We start from the raw sequence: 17,112 nt of genomic DNA, 5'->3' as shown, positions 1-17,112 counted from the left end.
AAGTGAGCCGCCATTGCAGTTTGATCATGCGTTGTATTACTGTCTTCCCCGCGCGGTTCGGAACCGGGATCGGAATAGTTTCCGAGTCATTAAATGGGTCTTTCAAGTTTCGGTGAATATGAACTACCCGTTGTAAACGTAGGCCTAGAACCTTCCCGCGATTCGTTTACACGAAAACAGACACGGTGTCACGGCCGCTGCCGACAGCACGAATTCTGCCTCCAATCTCAAGCGGGCTGCCCTCGTACACAGCAAAGTGGCGAGCCTTCTTCGACTGCGACTCTTCGATGCCAAGAATCTTGTAGACGTTGGAGGAAACCAGATCCAGCGCCTTCTTCTCGCTCAACCGACCATTGCCGTTCTTCTGCGCAATGCCGGCGAGTAGTCCCAAGTCACGGATCAACCAATCCTCCTCCAATCCAATGGCAGTGACTACACCAGCGTCTAGGAGAGTGTCAATGGCGGTACCGTTCGTGAGGGGAGCGCCGGTCAGAGAACGTCTTTGGTCCCAGGTGTATGAGTATGACTGAAAAGGTGCAAGAAGCACACCAACACCGGCGTCGGCTAGCTCTGAAGCGACGAGATGAGACTCAGCGCCTCCAATGATAGAGACACGGAGCTTGGGAGACTCCTTGGACTGGCTCTTTGCAGCCAAGGCCTCCTCCACTGTGGCCTTGACTCTAAGAGCGGCGACAATGGTGTCCGCACTATGAATTGTCAGGACCAAGGGCAGCTCTCCATTGACCACCTTCTTGAGGTAGGCCGCCTCTGAGAAAGGATCCGATCCGGTGTCGTTCGTCGCAACTGCCTCCAAGAGGGTGTGTCGGAGCTTGCCAATGGCATCAGAGATTGACGGGTTGTCACCTCTCTTCGCAGCGAGAGTCAATGTACGATGAACGGCAACGTCCTCGGCCCAAACAGCGCCCTTCTCGAGCGAGTGCTTGGCATCAGTGTTGAAACCAACACTGGTTCCAGAATGGGTTAATCCACCTGTGAACTTGGGCGCCGAGATTGCCTTGGTGACGCCGTATTTCTTAGCTATGTGCAGCTTCTTGTTGTCGAGCACAAGGCCGTCAAGACCACGACTGAACCCGGTAGGGTTACGGCCGTTGTCCGTGTCTGCCTCGTTGTCAATCTCGTTGAGGCCAATGAGAGAGCCGAATGCAGTGAAAGTCTCGGTGATGTGGCCATTCTTCAGGTCAATGACCTTCTTAGATGAGGACTTGGCAGCTGCAACCTCCTCAGTGCAGGCGCCGATGCACTGAATATCGCCGTTTGAGAAGACAACGTTCACCGTCTCGCTGTTGGCTGCGCTGGCTTCCTCGCCCGACAGCCAAACGTTGGAAACGCCAGTGAAAACGACCTCCTTGAGATCGGTGGTGTCCTCGGTAGTATTGGCCAGCTTGGGGTCGGGAGAAATAGGGCCGTCAAGAGGCTTCTTAAGCTCAAAAGGATCAGAGAATTGGGCAGCTCCATCAATCCACACTTGCACAGGCGCGGCACCAACACTCAGAGGATCGCTGTCCCACACAGCAATGTCGGCATCGAATCCGGGCTTGATCTTGCCAATGCGCTGGCCCAAGCCCAGCAACTCGGCAGGGGCAGATGTCACACCGGACAGAGCTGCATGGTAAGGAAGGCCGTATCTGTAAGCCTTGGCGGCCTCGAAGAGGACATGCTGGGCGTTCAAGACCGGGTTGTCACTGACGTACACAGGAGTAAGACCGTTCTCCCAAAGGATCTTGCCAGCGTACTCGGAGCCAATGTACGACTCGGACTTGTAATACATGTTGTCGGCAAACAGCGCAGAAGCAGGGGGGCGACCACCCCAGACGCGCTTCAGGATCTACATAAGCTTGTTAGTGATTGGAGGATCACACGCAAAGAGGGTAGAAAGACGCACCTCGGGAACCAAGAAGGTCTGATGGGCGTGGTGGAAAGCCCGCACCGGGAACTTGAACTCGTTGGTGTGGTCAACGAATGCTTCAAGGTCCGGAATCGTGTAGCAGTGGGTGTTGATGTGCACTTGGCCTCGTAGGGCAGCACTGAGACTCTCCCACTTGAGGTCTTGGGGCAAGTAGGACGACTGGCTCTCTACTCCAAACTTGTCGGCGGCCGCACACCAGTCGTCCTGCTCTTGCACAAGCTTTGCTGCCTGCTCAAAGGCATGGCGGAACTCCCAGCTCTCGCCGAGACGGGAGAAGGGGCTGTGCCCAACCTTTCCGTAGACGCGCTTCGCGTTCTCTCCGCATGCCATCTTCATGTACCGCCAATTGCGATCCGGGTCCGCCAGCATATCCTCGGCAGAAAGCTCGGTGCGGCCATCGGGCTTGCCAACGGCATGTTTAATGACAAAAGCCTCGCCTCCCATGTTATTGCCAGAGCCCGGCAGAACCAGCGAGGTCGTTACACCTCCAGACTTGATCACCTGGATCTGTGGGTCGAGGGGGTTGAGTCCATCGATTGAACGAACGTAGGGAGTAATGTCGTTGGACATCTCATTCACATCTTGGTTGCCGACGAGCTCGGGCAGAGCACCAACACCGGCGTGGGAGTGCATGTCAATAATACCGCTGGTCAATTGGCGGCCCTTGGCGTCCCAAATCTGGGTATCCTTAGGAAGGGAGTCGAGGGAGATGTCGGCTTCGACCTTTTGGATCAGGCCGTAGTCGATGAGGACGTCGGCAGTGATCCACGAGTACCCTTTGCCGGCACGCGCGTCTTCTGGAGATGTTCCCTCAACGGCCTCGCCGACCCAGATTGTGGCATTACGGATGAGCGTCGGGCGCTGACCGTCGACAAAACGAGCATTCTTCTCTCGACCGAGACCAATTGGATCCTGTGGCTTGTGTCGCAATTTCGCACAGGTCGCCAAGTCCTGCTGCAAACGCTCCGCGGAGAGTGAGGAGGATGGCTCGCGGGAAGGCAGTATTGAGATCTGTTTCCACTGAGCAAAGGCAATGAACGCCAGACATCCCACAATGAGCTTCATGCTGCGTCTGGGTCGTAGCCATCGTTTGTGGTGATGAGAGTGCCGGGGGCCCGAGGGCGGCGGGAGGTCCGCGGCGCTGTACGGCGGCAACATGCCGTTCTTTTCCGAATCCATGACAACAACACCTAACGTTTTGGTGTTGGTTGAAGCAAAAAAGATCAAGTGGCAGACGTTGAAAAGTTCTAGGAGCAAGGGATATGTTATATTGGCCCCAAAGCCCCGAGGATTGGGTTCCTTGGGAGAGGCCTTGGCCCAATCAAGAAGGTGACTGACGGTTCGGCTGGATTATCGGCCGACGTTTCAAACCCAGAGCGCAGACATCGCCGAAGACAACGAGCTTTGGGAGTATCTGGAGGGGCACACGGGGAAGTGATCGCTTCTCTTCGGTCGCGACTTCGGCAACGTGAGTGGTCAATGACATGGATGATGGTGAGAGCGTGGAGCCGAATGAGGAGCTCACCCCTGCCAGAGCTTGCGTGATTACGTAGCTGAAGAGATAAGCTTCTGCTGACTTATGAGCTCTCGAAGCATTCACGACCTTGAAGAATGATGACTAATCTGGAGGGCCTTTGGCTTTCTTATCTTATCTTCTCATACTCTTATCGATTGCCGGCATGTCAGGTCCGATTGCGGGGTACCATATCCGTATCTTTAGAATCATGCACAGTCACCACTACCTTACCTTGCCATGTAGGCAGGGAGGCATTCACTCCCCATCATCTGCTTCAATTTCAACTAGAGTCTTTCTAGTCCACCACTACTGGCAGTGAGATGTTTTGCCTGATAATCATGTTCTGGCTCTGCTTGGTGAGGCTCTCTTAACTACTTGATTGTGTGGAGACATGCCATAAGCGATCCTAGTACTCAATGACATGAGAATGTGAAGCTAGCTGCGTTACCTAGTCACCATCGTGTCTCTTTGAGACCTCTCAAGGTGATTCCGTCGGTTCGCGAACTAAGTAAAGATATGTGAGGAGGGATCTTGATGTTGCGTGCGCTACAGCCAGGGAAATGACCCCTCTCCGAAAACTACATATGGCTGGGGAAGGAAGGTCGAGCCGATGGTTGAAGCATTGCGATGCTCAGGTTCTATTACGTACAATTTGATCAAAAACCTGACATCGCGACACTACAGCCCGACATCATCAGATCCATTGGAGTCGTCTTGTGGGGTGGTAAGCCAAGGCGTTTGCGGGGAAGCATCGGAGTCAAGTCAACATTCCAGGCAAGGCGTTTGCGGGGAAGCATCGGAGTCAAGTCAACATTCCAGGCGGGAGATCTGCTGCGTAGTAGAATGCCACGCTATGTGCTTGATACGCTATTTACGCTGGGTCCGATGCATGCATGCAGAAGGTTGGAGAACACGGCATGCGTTGAAAGGTAGGGTCTCTTTTCACTGCCCAAATGAGGTGCATCTCATTGGCCCAGCCAATCGAGGCCAGATGATTGCCGGTGGTCTCAATCTATTGCCCAAAAGAGGTATCGTGGCTCTGGGGCGGGATCCCACGATTCGGAAAGTCTACCCTGTACTAGCGGAGACTTAATGTGTCCGGCTGTCTGGGCCGATAACGGTCTCCTCTTGGCTCCTCGACTTGTATCAGGGATCCTCGCCGTATAAGTTGGCTGTTATCCTGAGTCACGTCAAGAGTTCGGTTCTGCGCTGAAACGATTCAACTCATCCCATCTTCTTATAGTCACTTTAAACATCTTGTCTTGCCTTCTAGACTTTACATCTCACATTATTCCCAAACGCCGATATGTTCCTCCTCTCGGCTTTGGCTGTAGCTGTAGTGCTATTCTCCGCATGGAGATGGAAGTGGCGATATGCCACAAAGGTATGCCCCCTTATCTTTTAAGAATCCCACGGAGACGTCTGACTGTGTAAAGGAAAAGCTCGTCGGGACTAGCTCACAGGAGAAATCAGACGAAAAGACCGACATAACGCCTCTGAAAGATTTTGACTGGCAGAACATCGACCCTGCTAAGCACCGGCCATTCAAGCCGGTCTATCACATCACCATGGGTACCACGAACCTCGCACATGAATCTTGTTTGCATTCTAACGGATTGTTACAATAGCCATCCAAGCAAGCCCGCCTGAAGACCTCATCATTATAGACAACAACTACCTTGATCGAGTGACCGAACGTCGTCAACTTTTGGAAGAGCATACGTCAACGGTAGCGGGTGCTGTGCCAGAAGGCCTACCTGCTCTCCATGAGGTCTGGACTTATATGCTCTCAGAGTATCTGCCGAAGCGATACCCAACCATGTTCTCCTTGTCCGAGGACAAGACTGAGTTCCATAACCACGTTACCAAGACATCACTGCCCCTCGCGACGCCGGAGGACCCCGTGGCTGCCCTAAAAGCTCTTGGAGAGACCGTCGAAGACGACATATTCTTGCTCGTTGAGACGCCAGAGGGCCATCGTTGCGTGGCGTTCGTTTGCTGCCATCCTGCTGGATTCGACCCGTCCAATAAGCTCGGGAAGCTGATGAAGGACATTCACACCCCGGTGCCGTCATATGAGAAGATTGGTGCAAGCATGGAGCGTTTCTTCTCTCGATTACAGGTTGGGAAGAGCGTCAAGCGGATGAACGTGAGCTTGCTTGTTCTTGGATACGGAGGCCTTCCGCTGATGAATTGATATAGTGGTCTGTTTCGACGCATGAGAACCTCTTTAGCCCGAGCAACTTGCACATCTACGAAGGCGACAAGACAGAAGAGGACGAGGATGTCGATATTTCAAAGGTGAGATGGCTTTCCTGAACACTCAATGTACCATTCACCAGGAAGCTCATACCCCCCACTCAGGCTCGTTTGCGCCAAGAACTACAAACCTTGACCAGACTTCCCAAGACGGGAGCGATCATGTTCTCATTCAAGACGTATCTCACGCCCATAGAAGAGGTGAAGAAGGAGGGATGCGGGCTCATACTTGCGGACGCCATAGAAGGGTTGAAGACGGGTAATGCGCCTGGCATGTGGGTATACAAGGGGGCATCGCGTTGGGGCAAAAGTGTTTGTGAGTACCTCAGGTCGTGAAAGAGGCAGGACAATAGAAGAAGAAGAAGCGGGTTTTTGGTAGATTAGCCAGGAATGTAGGATGGACTGTTGTAGTTATCTGGAGAACAGAAATAATGAATCAATCCAACGGTTGCTGCCCTTTCTCGACCTGACATAGCTGTCCTCTCTCCATGATGATGATTGTTGTCTTGCGTGTCTCATCTATCTTGATCAGGGCTGATCTGAAGTCCTACTCAGAAAGTCGGGGCGGCTTGCGTGCAGTCCACAGTCTCGGGCCCGGGTATGCATGCCTATCCCGGGAGATCTCCCGCCTTATTCGCACTTCTTAACATCTAATCCTAATAAGCAGTGTATCTGTACCCTTGTGTCCTATTACATACTCAAGGTGAATTAAGGTGAGCGATAGCCGAAAAGAAGAAGGTTATTTCGGATATAATACATCGAGTCACGTCATTGGAAGGCTTTCCTACCGCCACGCCGTCGCCCACAACCCGACGGTGGCAGCCGATGAAGGCGGTAAAAAGGCTTGCAGTTTGACAGGCGGGCGGTGGCTTTCTCAAATTGAGTTTTTTGGGATGAACTTGGGTGCTTGGATATTGGCAATTGTACTCCGTATACTGCGGCGAAGGCCCAAAGAAGGGTATTCCCGGTTGTGCCGAAAAGGGGCGCTTGCGGCTTGCTTGTTTGGAGACGGCCCCGATCCGGCCTAGCGGACCCACCCCGAGCCCCGTGTGCAAATTTCCCACCAGCAGAAGCTTCGCACCTTGGGGCCCTGGGCGGCTCTCTCTCGACTACAACGTGCGTTCTCCCAGTCTTGTAGCACCCCCTGCATCGTCATCCATACAAGATGCAAACGAGATGTGGGCTCGACTTCATTAATATCAAGCGCCCACTCAACGCCCTGTTCATTTCTCTCTGGCTGTGTTGGTCCGCTTCTCCCACCCGAGCCCAGGCCCTGGCCTTTCCATGACTCCTTTCGCTGCGGGATCCTGCACTTTCTGCTTCTTTGCTCCTAGCCAAAGTTGCTACTGTGTCTGAGGCATACCTTGCCTTGCCTTGCCGCCGCAACCTGGGACCTGCAGGCCGCACACGTACGGATAAGGCGTGGCCTCATCAACCATGGCCTCACCTGAAGCCAGGGACAACTCCGCAATCTAATCCCGCTGACTGCGTACAGAGTACGTAGTAGTGCGTACAGGCCTGATTCGCTTGACAGAGGCTAGCAAGATGCATCCGCTGAACCGGGAAACCTTGCCGTGAAACAAAGTGCTTCTGCAAGGCCCATTTCCCCAAAGGAGCCTTCTACTCTATTCCTCGCAGCTAAACCTGCGGGGTCATCTCCTTTCCAGGAACCACGGAGCGAGGATGGAATTGAATCTTCATCCCAAGGGGCCAAGTCCAGGAAGCCAAGGGGGGCCTACATAAAGGAGCTGGTCTGCCAACGCGTGACGCCGTGTCTCGTTTCGTTTGAGCTTAGCTACATTCTCTATCGTACATTGAACTTCCTCAAGCAAGGCCAAGGCATCGATTGCTGCGACCTGCGTCCTCTCTTTCTTTTCGAAACATTCCATTCGCTCAAAACCCTTGAACTCAAGCTTTCTCCAAGCCGCCCGGTCGGTTTAGGCATATACACGCTCACTTACACCCAAAACTCCCCAAGCCAACCACACTACCCACCCGCAAAAATGAAGTTCACATGGAGCATCGCCAGCGCGGCTCTGCTGGCCACCCGCGCCCAGTGTGAGATCCTTTGGGATGGTCGCTTCAACGACATGACCTCTGCCACTGACCTCGACAAGTGGTCCTGGAGCAGCCAGGTCGGTCCCTACCAGTACTACATCCACGGTTCCGGCGCCACCACCGACTACGTCAACCTCTCTTCCGACTTCAAGAACCCGGCCGACACGGGCTCCAAGCAGGGTGCCAAGATCTCCCTGACCAGCACCTCCTTCTGGAACGGCCAGACCATGCGCCGTACCGAGCTGATCCCCCAGACCACCGCCGCCATCGGCAAGGGCAAGCTCTTCTACCACTTCTCCCTGAAGCGCAGCGACACCAACGCCCCTTCCCTCAACAAGGAGCACCAGATCGCCTTCTTCGAGAGCCACTTTGTCGAGATGAAGTCTGGCTGGCAGAGCGGCGCCACCGGCACCGAGGACCCCCTCCTCCGCTGGGTCGTCGGCGGCAAGACCGAGTGGAGCGTCAACTGGGACGCTGACGTCTGGCACAACGTTGCCTACGAGATCGACTTTGACGGCGGCTCCGTCGGCTTCTGGCACTCCACCGGCGCCGAGGCCCTGACCCAGGTCGTCGCCCCCGTCACTGCCTCCGCCTCCAGCAACGGTGCCGACTGGCACGTCGGTGTCCTCGAGCTCCCCCGTGACGGCTACGCCGACGAGACCGAGGACTTCTACTTCTCCGGCGTCTACATTGAGGACGGCGAGATCACCAAGGCTGTCGGCTCCGGATCTTCCGACACCGGCTCCTCCGCCCCTGCTTCCTCTGCTGCCCCCGCCGCCACCTCGGCCCCCGCCGCCGCCTCCTCCTCTGCTCCCGCTGCTGCCGCCCCTACCACTGCGGCTCCTACCACCACCGCCGTCCCTACCACCAGCGCTGCCCCCGTCTCCTCCGCCGCTCCCGTCGAGTCTGAGCCCGCTTCCTCCTCTGCTCCCGTCGCCACCCCCGTTTCCTCTGCCGCTCCCGTTGTCTCTGAGGAGCCCTCCGCCCCCGCTGCCACTACCCCGGCTGCTGCCACCACGAGCTCTGCTCCCGCTGCCTCTGCCAGCGCCAAGCCCGCGTGCCGTCGCCGCCGCCGCCGCAACCACGCCAAGCGCAACTAAGCGTTTCCGCTGTTGATTGGGGCTTGAGGAGAATGAACGCTGCTTGTGTGTCCCTTTGGACTCCGAGGCGAGGATAAGACCACTTCTGATGTACATATCATTTTTGCATATAAGACTTGTCACTGTGCCTATTGGACTTAGTTTTGAATATATTCTTCAGTGTACGATACCAAACCTGCCCGCTCTTTTGATGTCTGAAATGTGCTAGAGAACTAGTGACTCACCGCTTGACGACTCCCTGCCTATGTTGTATTGCTGGATTTGCCTCTAGTAGCAAGTGGTGAACGGCGAGATTTGGCAGATTTTTGGACCTTCCTAGGTGACTGCACATGCTCGTACACTAGAGATACTTTGCTACCTGCTCTTCAGTCCATTTCCAAAAGTCTTCGGCGAGGCCTGTACCGCCCTCTTCGCGGGACTTGGAGCCCTGGACAAGGTCATCCCGAATGGCATAAAAACGACCCCAAGGAACAACTGTAGGACATCTGATTAGCAACTCGATAAAAGTCAGCAGACAAGGTCTCACGCACCCCAATCGCCCGTCTTCTCAATGGTCACATCGGGAGATAACGCCGCAAATAATTCCGTGTAAGCGCCATTAATGGCAGGATATGTGGTGGCTTTTCTGAACAACGTCGGGATCAGCGCCGTGATGTGGCGATCCAGCTCTGATGACAGGTTTCCTGGATTCAAGGCCTTTGGACAGTTAGTTGTCCATTTCACATGCTCTTGACCGAAATTTTGCCAAGACTTACTAGACTGATGACGCCGTCGGCTTTGTGTCGCTTGGCGAACTCGGTAGAGTGGAAATAGTTGCCTGCCTTGCTGATGCCGTACTTGAACTCCTTGATTCTATCTCTGCTGTAGTCGAGGTTATCGATCTCGATGGCAGGGTTGGGCGACAAGACCTCCGCGGCTGAGCTGGAGACCCAAACAACACGACAACTGTCTTTGGGTGCTGTCTTGGCCGTTTGCACCAGAGTCGGCGTCAGCAACTTGGTGAAGAGGAACGGGCCCACACAATTTGTTCCCAGCTGCAATTCGTACCCCTGGGCTGTCTTGCTCCCCTGAGGCGGCATCATGACGCCGGCATTGTTGATGAGGAGATGCAGTTGCGTCTCCTTGGCGAGGAAGGCCTCGGCTGCGGGTTTGATGGTAGTGAGATCAGCCAGATCCAGAGTGAGGAGATCCAGCTTTCCTGTGGAGTTAGGTACCACCTCCTTGATAGCGTTGATGGCTGAACGGCCCTTTTCTTCCGAGCGAGAGGTAGCGTAGACGGTGGCGTTCTTGGAGTACAGAATTTGTGCGACTTCCTTGCCAACACCAGTGTTTGCTCCTGTAACGATGCAGATCTGCGACGTGTAAGTATCAAGCGAGTCATGATGATGGTGTTACGTGAGATACTTACTCTGCCAGAGAGATCGGGAATATCCTTCTCGGTGAATTGCGGCCGCGGCGGAAAGGCCTGGGTGAAGATGCTGAAAGGGTTGAGCATTCTGGCTTGTCTCCCTTACAGCAATCTCGAAGCAGGAAGAGCCGGAGGAACCTAAACGATGCAGGACAGAAGTAGCGAGTGTAATAAGAAAATGGAAATAAGTCAAGGGCGATCAGAGAGACCGACGTCACCAATTCATAGACACAAGCGCAATAGATAGACTGATAGTCTGCAGAAGGTGATCAAGTTGTGACCGCCGGAGACTTCATTGGCCCGAAGCTAATTTGGAATGGTGGAGTGCGCCTTTGCCGATTTGGGAACCGCACCAGACCTCACCGAGACTTCAACGAGCCTTTGATTGGCTATCACACCGAGAAAGAATCCCACCGGCCAGACAAGGTGCTGACACGCGATCGAAGTCGATATAAGACATACTCAATGCTTAGCAAGGCAGTTTGAGGATACTCTCTATAGGCACTTGAACTTATTTTGCCATATGGTGGTTATCTTACTTGAATATGAAGAATGATCTACCCGATTTGCTTACTAAGTAGACAGATGTACAGTGACAATGAGATAAGACTGGGTGAAACCTCCAGAGGCGCCTTCCCCGGCCGTGCAAGCCGAGCCACGTGATGCTTGTCAGGCGACCGGTGTGGGGTGGGGCTGCCGAAGGAACATCAGCCGGGAGTCAATTCGGCAATGTGATTGGCACGGCGTCGGGGTCTGGAACTGATGGCAGCACGAGCCAACGTCTAATGCACAACTGCAAGACAAGAACCCAAAGACCACTTTTTTTTCTGTCTATCCTTTCAGCCACACATAACCCGCACTTGGGCTTTCTATTCGTCGGCGTTGTTTTGGTTGCTGAGGTATCTCATTCTCCCCTGCTGCGGATACCTTTACCTTACCTCACCTTACGGAGTTCCCGTACTACGTACAGATACACTCCCATAGTACCAACAGGCTACCCGGTCTTCAGAACAGACCACACGCTAAGGTGCCGACCGAACAAGAACCAAACATCGGAAAGTGTGAGCCTCACCTTTTCTTGCCCGGGCCACAGATCGCACCACACACTGCACACTGCACCGACACCGCATATCCGTCGCATCTGGCCGTTTGGGACAAAACCTCGCCGGTCCATTCTCACACCCCCAGATCAACTTCCACCTCTTCCCGCGACACGTTATCTCCATCAGGTGCATCACCTCTCTTTCGCGACTCCCGCCTTGGCAGCCACGCCCCACCAAGAGATCGTCCTCTCTTCAGCCTTGTGCGTGTGTGTGTGCCGGCACGTTGATGCACTCCGCCGCGATATAAAGAAGCCCAGAGGCGTGGATCGTGCTGTCCCACTTGGCACCTTCGATTTGAATTCGAATTCGAATTCTCATACCCCTCGCGCCTTCTCACTGATGCCAAGCTGAGGTACGGATCGTCAAAGACATGCTCTGATTCGAGGCCAACCAAACAATCCACCTACCAACTCTCTTCTTGCCGATCCCTCAGCTTCTTCCACAGTCGACCGGCCAGCTGCGTCTCCAAGTGCTTCGCAATATTCTCTCGCGCGACAACTCCAACCGACCGTGCACCTGCAACTATCGGCCGCTCCGGATCGCATATCGACACATCTACAAAATACTACTCCAGGAACACCATACACTCTGGCAGCAACATGTCTCTTCCCCGTACGTTCCTGCGCCCTAGGTCTTGTTGCCTGCAACGCTGTCGCTAAACTGATTTATGCAGTGAGCTCTGAAGATGAGGATAACTACACCGCCATCATAGATGGCATCCTTGCGACCGCGGACTTGACGACCATCACTCGCAAGAAGATCCGTTTGGGCCTGGAGAAAGCTCTTGGCGGGAAGGACCTGACTGCTCAGAAGGTAATTATATGCCCTGTAATCCCACAGCCAGCTGCAGACATGCACCTACCAATAACCTGGGTTAAAGCTAACACAAATGCTTGCAGGATGCCATCAAGGCGCTGATAGAAGAGCGCTTCGACGCCATCTCGGGCTCCAACGACGCAGCCCCCGACTCGTACTCCGCAAGTCCCGCCCCGAAGCGCGAAGCCAACGGCCACGACGATGATATTGATGGCGAGATTGAGGTGTCCGTCGCGCCTGTCCGGAAGAGGCAGAAGCGCGAGGACTCGTCTGAAGACGCCGACGCCAAGCTCGCTGCCAAGCTACAAGCTCAGGAAAACCAAATGGCAAGAGGAAGGACAACTCGCGGCGGCAATGGCGCAAGCAGTAAGGGTAGCAAAGCGGCCAAGAAGAAGAAGGCGCCCCGCAAGAAGAGCGACAAGAAGATTGACGACAGCGACGTCGAGGACAGCGGCGAAGCGCCGAAACGCAAGGCTGGTGGTGGATTCCAAAAGCCCTTCAACTTGAGTGAGCCGTTGTCAGAGTTGCTTGGCGAACCTCAGGTAGGATTCCACGGGATGACATGCTGTCTGACAACAATATGCTAACTTTTTTGCCCTAGCTCTCTCGCCCACAGGTTGTCAAGAAGCTCTGGGAACACATCAAGGGCAACGACCTACAGGATCCGGAAAACAAGAGACAAATCATTTGCGACGACAAGATGCACGCCATTTTCAAGCAATCCAAGGTGGATATGTTCCAAATGAACAAGATGATCGGGGCCCATCTTTACCCGGTCGAAGAGCAGTGAGAGCATACTTAGGGAGGGACGTGGTCCAAGGATGAAAATAACACGGACAAGCGGTGCGATTTAAAGCAATGGCGTCTTTCTGGTTTGGGACGGGCAATCAGAACTTTCCGGGCGGTTTGGTTGGGCATCCGGGTACAGGCAGCAAATGGATGGCGAATCGCGAAGTGCCTTATCGTGTGGTCGTTGGAGGAGGATATCAGTAGAGGGTGGGTTCGTTGTCGACATGGCATCTTTACATACGTAGTATCTGGCCATGCCGGCTGTTGCAGCCACAGCTGCGACTGCAGGCTTTACGCTACCTGAGGTAGAGAATCTGGGCTAGCTCGGCCTTTGGAATCGGTCGAGACTAGTCTCGATTGAAATACACTCTATTAAGATACTGGTTTAGTCCTCTGCCGCTCCAGTGACGCAACATAAGGTATTTTGGGGGTCAAGATGCAAGGCCACAGGCATCAAATGAGAGAGAAATTGGCACCGCGCAACAATGCTTCAGCTACAGCACAGAAACGATGATTACAGATGAGTCATTTTGTATGCAACTCAGATTGGGGTAGCTGAGGTAAGGCAGAGTTCGATTTCAAATCGAGATATCTGGCATGTATTGAGAAAGACTTGAACGCCTCTCGCACCGCCTCGATGAGTCGAGTGCAAAGCCACAAACGTGTACTGGAACCGGCTGGTGACTCCGCGAAGCTCAGCTGTCAGCTCGTGGTTAGTCTGTTGCTGTGTTATGTAAGCCGTGAAGCTTCTTCAGATGGCGGTATGGTGGCATGGCGGTATGGCGGTTGCAGGGGTGAATGACGCACACCGAGAGCACGGAGAAACCCCGGTCGGCGGTCGCTTGCCAGAATGGAAGTTAGCACCCTCAGTGGCAGCAGCTGCCACCTCAACGAGCAATAGAAGGGGACTTTTTTGCTGGACCCCGCCATGAGTTCCCTCCACCCACCAATGCCAGAGCCAATCCAGCCCACTCGCGGTTCCCTTGGGAGCCACACATAATCATTAATTTCGACGTACATCGTCTCGCAGCGCCCGATTAAAAGTACCGGGTTGCCCGTCTGTATCCCGCCCTTTTACGCCTTTTCCTATTCTCTTACCAATTTACGCTACCTCTTCAAGTTACTGCACGCAATCTGGAACGAGCTGTTCAGTTGCAGCTACACCGGCCCTTAACCAAGCTCAAGTGGAGGATCAATTTCGCGCATCCAAGAAAGGCACTGCCAGTGTAAGACCGTTGGTCTCGACAGGATTGTCCAGCCGACTCGACAGTCTCATTGTCTACGAGAAAGACGACTCTCCCGATGGCCGATACTCAGGCTGCCGGCGGCGACTCGAACCCTTCGAGGGGTAATCGCAACCGTGGAAGAGGTCGCGGCGGCGGTGGTGGAGGTGGAGGAGGAGCCAACGCTGGAACCCGCGGACGAGGAAGAGGAGGACGTGGTAGAGGCGGTAATAACGCTGCTGCGTCAACTCAGCCAGACACCTCGAGCGCATCCCAGGCCCCCGTCACCAAAGCCGATAACAAGGTGCTTACACGTACGGCTGCAGCGGACGATGATACCGCGAGCAGCGACGGAGAGGTGTGCTTCATTTGCGCAGAGCCCATCAAGTTCCACTCGATTGCACCATGCAACCACAAGACCTGCCACATCTGTGGTTTACGCATGAGAGCCCTGTACAAGACCAAGGACTGTCCTCATTGTCGAGTAAGTCTTACTTCCACCTGCGCGCCATTGATACGCCGAGACTAACTTCAAGTAAGACTGCTTCTCCCTTTGTCGTTTTCACGGACGATGCGAACAAGCGATACGAGGACTATACCGACGCCGACATCACGAGCTTCGACAGCAACATTGGCATCCGATATACCAATGAGGAAATTGTCGGCGACACTGTCGTGCTCCTACGATACAACTGCCCCGCGGAAGACTGTGTCTTCGCCGGATTAGGCTGGCCAGATCTTCATAGACACGTCCGGTCGACGCATCACATGAAGATGTGCGACCTGTGTACCAGAAACAAGAAGGTTTTTACCCACGAGCATGAACTCTTTGCGGACAAGGAGCTCGAGAAGCATATGAGGCACGGAGACGACAGGCCAGGTGCCATTGACCAGACGGGCTTTAAGGGACACCCCCTATGCGGTTTCTGTGGATCGCGCTTCTACGACGATGATAAGCTCTTTGATCACTGCCGCGAAAAGCACGAAAGATGTTTCATCTGCGACCGGAGAGACTCGAGACACCCCCACTACTTTGTCAACTACAATGCCTTGGAGAAGCACTTTGAAAAAGACCATTTCCCTTGTCTGGACAAGGAATGTCTAGAGAAGAAATTCGTCGTCTTCGAGTCGGAAATGGACTTGAAGGCGCATCAACTGGAAGAGCATGCCAACTCTCTGTCCAAGGATGTGCGGAGAGATGCTAGGGTAGTCAACATGTCAGGCTTCGACTACAGATCGACATACGAGACTGAGAGACGTGGAGGAGGTGGCGGCGGTAGAAGCGGCGGCGGCGGCGGCGGTGGTGATGGCCCCTCCAGCGGACGCCAAGGCCGTGGCCGTGGCCGGGACCCCAATGCCGAACCCATACCTCATAGCTCTGCGCAACCACTCCGTCGGGATGAGCTTGCCTTCCAAAGACAAATGGCAATCCACTCGGCACAGTCAGTTTCTAACCGTACCTTTGGCGGTTCGCTCTCCCAGCCAGCGAGCACGACACCTGCTTCCTCATCTCGCCGAGGTAATGGTGCGCCGGCGCCTGGAGGTTCATCACGTCAAGCCCCTGCAGCTGCAGCCGCACCTGCGCCTGCGCTGCCTACAGCCGAGATGGAGCAGCTCAACGTGACTGACATTGCATCATTGCCTCCTCAGGAGAGAGCGGTGATGCTGCGCCACCAAGGCGTCGTTGAGCGCGCTTCAAACCTGCTTGGCCACAACCAGTCCAAGATGAAGGAGTTCCGCGATTACATTTCAAATTTCCGAAAAGGAAGCTTGACCGCCCCTCAACTGGTCGATGCCTTCTTCTCGCTCTTCGCTGATACATCGTCAAACGCCTTGGGCACGTTGGTCCGTGAAGTGGCTGACCTATTCGAGGATAAGAGCAAGGTCGCGGCTCTGCACAAAGCGTGGCAGGACTGGAGAGCCATCAATGAAGACTACCCGTCTCTGCCTGGCTTGGGCGGTATGCACGGCGCGACGACGGCTTCAAGCGGCTGGGCTAGTGCAGCCTCGCCGTCTCCCACTGCGCCGGCTGCCGCGCCGAGCTCGAACCAGAAGCACTCTAACCGCGTGTTGAGGCTGAAGAACAGCACCCGAGCCGGCGCCTCGGGGCCTAAACCGGTGACCCCGGCCGCTTCGACGAACTGGGTTTCCACGTCGGGCTCCTCTCGCCCTCCAGCACCATCGGCCTTCCCTGCCCTCCCCGCGGCCTCGTCATCCAAGTCATCCGCACCACAGCCATCCTGGATCGGGCCGAACAACCCCTCCGCTTCGAGATCCTCGGGCTCCGCAGGACCCGTGCGCTCGACGCCCGCTGGTCGACCGCCACCATCATCTGCTTTCCCCGCGTTGCCTCCGGCACAGAAGCCTCTCACAACAATCTTTGGCTATGGATCGGGACGAGGTGTGCGGCGCGATCTGGGCGGCGCTGCCAGTAACTTCAGCTGGGGATCAGCCCCGGGAAGCGGAGCCGCGAGCGAGAATGTATCGGAGAGGGAAGACGAGGAAGCTGGTCAGAGCGCAGGTGGTAAGAAGAAGAAGGGCAAGAAGGTGCTTGTCCAGTGGGGTTAAGAAGCTGGGAGATGCCTCACAAGGGCGTTCTGAGATGGGGGTGATGAACGACACTGTTTGACGGTGTATCGAGCCTCGCAGCGCGTAGAAGACTGCTGAACACTTAAAGGCGTTGTTGGCCATACGTGGGCGGTCTGTAGTTTTCAGGAGGTATAAAGAAAAGAAGGAGTAACAAACAGACAGAGTAGACCAGAGAAGGAAAAAAACAGGTCTTCAATGAATAGAGCAAATGTGTGCGTGCCTACCTACCGCATGTACCTTGTAGATCGTCTTGACCACTGAGTGAGGACCCGGATAGACCTTGCGACACGACCTACCAGAGGTAATTTTCTCTCGTGTCTGTCT

The 17,112-nt window shown here is 54.7% G+C and overlaps 6 protein-coding genes across 6 annotated transcripts; 4 read left to right on the top strand and 2 right to left on the bottom strand.

The window, feature by feature from the left end:
• Positions 1-166: 166 nt before the first annotated feature.
• On the bottom strand, positions 167-3,106 carry HER10_EVM0005305 (amidohydrolase; the record flags this gene model as incomplete). The annotated part of the gene is made up of 2 exons (XM_035474927.1): positions 167-1,846; positions 1,904-3,106. 2 exons carry the CDS (start codon positions 3,104-3,106, stop codon positions 167-169), a joined length of 2,883 nt encoding a protein of 960 aa, XP_035330659.1.
• A 1,643-nt stretch (positions 3,107-4,749) lies between these two features.
• HER10_EVM0001937 (uncharacterized protein) lies at positions 4,750-6,071 on the top strand (the record flags this gene model as incomplete). Its single annotated transcript, XM_035471669.1, has 5 exons — positions 4,750-4,827; positions 4,880-5,015; positions 5,072-5,592; positions 5,646-5,744; positions 5,808-6,071. 5 exons carry the CDS (start codon positions 4,750-4,752, stop codon positions 6,036-6,038), a joined length of 1,065 nt encoding a protein of 354 aa, XP_035330461.1. The 3' UTR covers positions 6,039-6,071.
• A 1,634-nt stretch (positions 6,072-7,705) lies between these two features.
• Positions 7,706-8,860, top strand: HER10_EVM0005013 (uncharacterized protein; the record flags this gene model as incomplete). Its single annotated transcript, XM_035474639.1, has 1 exon — positions 7,706-8,860. One exon carries the CDS (start codon positions 7,706-7,708, stop codon positions 8,858-8,860), a length of 1,155 nt encoding a protein of 384 aa, XP_035330637.1.
• Positions 8,861-9,200: 340 nt separating this feature from the next.
• HER10_EVM0009088 (short-chain dehydrogenase) lies at positions 9,201-10,355 on the bottom strand (the record flags this gene model as incomplete). Its single annotated transcript, XM_035478587.1, has 4 exons — positions 9,201-9,334; positions 9,391-9,556; positions 9,616-10,212; positions 10,269-10,355. The coding sequence occupies 4 exons, from the start codon at positions 10,353-10,355 to the stop codon at positions 9,201-9,203; spliced, it is 984 nt and encodes a 327-aa protein (XP_035330880.1).
• An 839-nt stretch (positions 10,356-11,194) lies between these two features.
• On the top strand, positions 11,195-13,573 carry HER10_EVM0007827 (DEK C terminal domain-containing protein). Its single transcript, XM_035477371.1, has 4 exons — positions 11,195-11,983; positions 12,045-12,184; positions 12,271-12,729; positions 12,789-13,573. Exons 1-4 carry the CDS (start codon positions 11,971-11,973, stop codon positions 12,975-12,977), a joined length of 801 nt encoding a protein of 266 aa, XP_035330809.1. The 5' UTR covers positions 11,195-11,970; the 3' UTR covers positions 12,978-13,573.
• A 366-nt stretch (positions 13,574-13,939) lies between these two features.
• Positions 13,940-17,099, top strand: HER10_EVM0010388 (zinc finger protein). The gene is made up of 2 exons (XM_035479848.1): positions 13,940-14,683; positions 14,740-17,099. The coding sequence occupies exons 1-2, from the start codon at positions 14,279-14,281 to the stop codon at positions 16,765-16,767; spliced, it is 2,433 nt and encodes an 810-aa protein (XP_035330943.1). The 5' UTR covers positions 13,940-14,278; the 3' UTR covers positions 16,768-17,099.
• The last annotated feature ends 13 nt before the right edge of the window (positions 17,100-17,112 follow it).

Source organism: Colletotrichum scovillei (genome assembly GCF_011075155.1).
Source record: "Colletotrichum scovillei strain TJNH1 chromosome Unknown Contig00008, whole genome shotgun sequence".
Classification (NCBI taxonomy): domain Eukaryota; kingdom Fungi; phylum Ascomycota; class Sordariomycetes; order Glomerellales; family Glomerellaceae; genus Colletotrichum; species Colletotrichum scovillei.
The sequence above is the reverse complement of the archived record's forward strand: the minus strand, read 5'-3'. Positions and strand labels throughout refer to the sequence as shown.

What these genes read in the sequence shown, in the direction of transcription:
- HER10_EVM0007827 (XM_035477371.1), top strand. An exon ending in AGGACCTGACTGCTCAGAAG is followed by an intron (nt 12,185 to 12,270) that starts GTAATTATATGC and finishes AAATGCTTGCAG; the next exon opens with GATGCCATCAAGGCGCTGAT. An exon ending in AGTTGCTTGGCGAACCTCAG is followed by an intron (nt 12,730 to 12,788) that starts GTAGGATTCCAC and finishes TTTTTGCCCTAG; the next exon opens with CTCTCTCGCCCACAGGTTGT.
- HER10_EVM0010388 (XM_035479848.1), top strand. Translation starts at nt 14,279, where the DNA reads ATGGCCGATACTCAGGCTGCCGGCGGCGACTCGAACCCTTCGAGGGGT. An exon ending in AGGACTGTCCTCATTGTCGA is followed by an intron (nt 14,684 to 14,739) that starts GTAAGTCTTACT and finishes ACTTCAAGTAAG; the next exon opens with ACTGCTTCTCCCTTTGTCGT.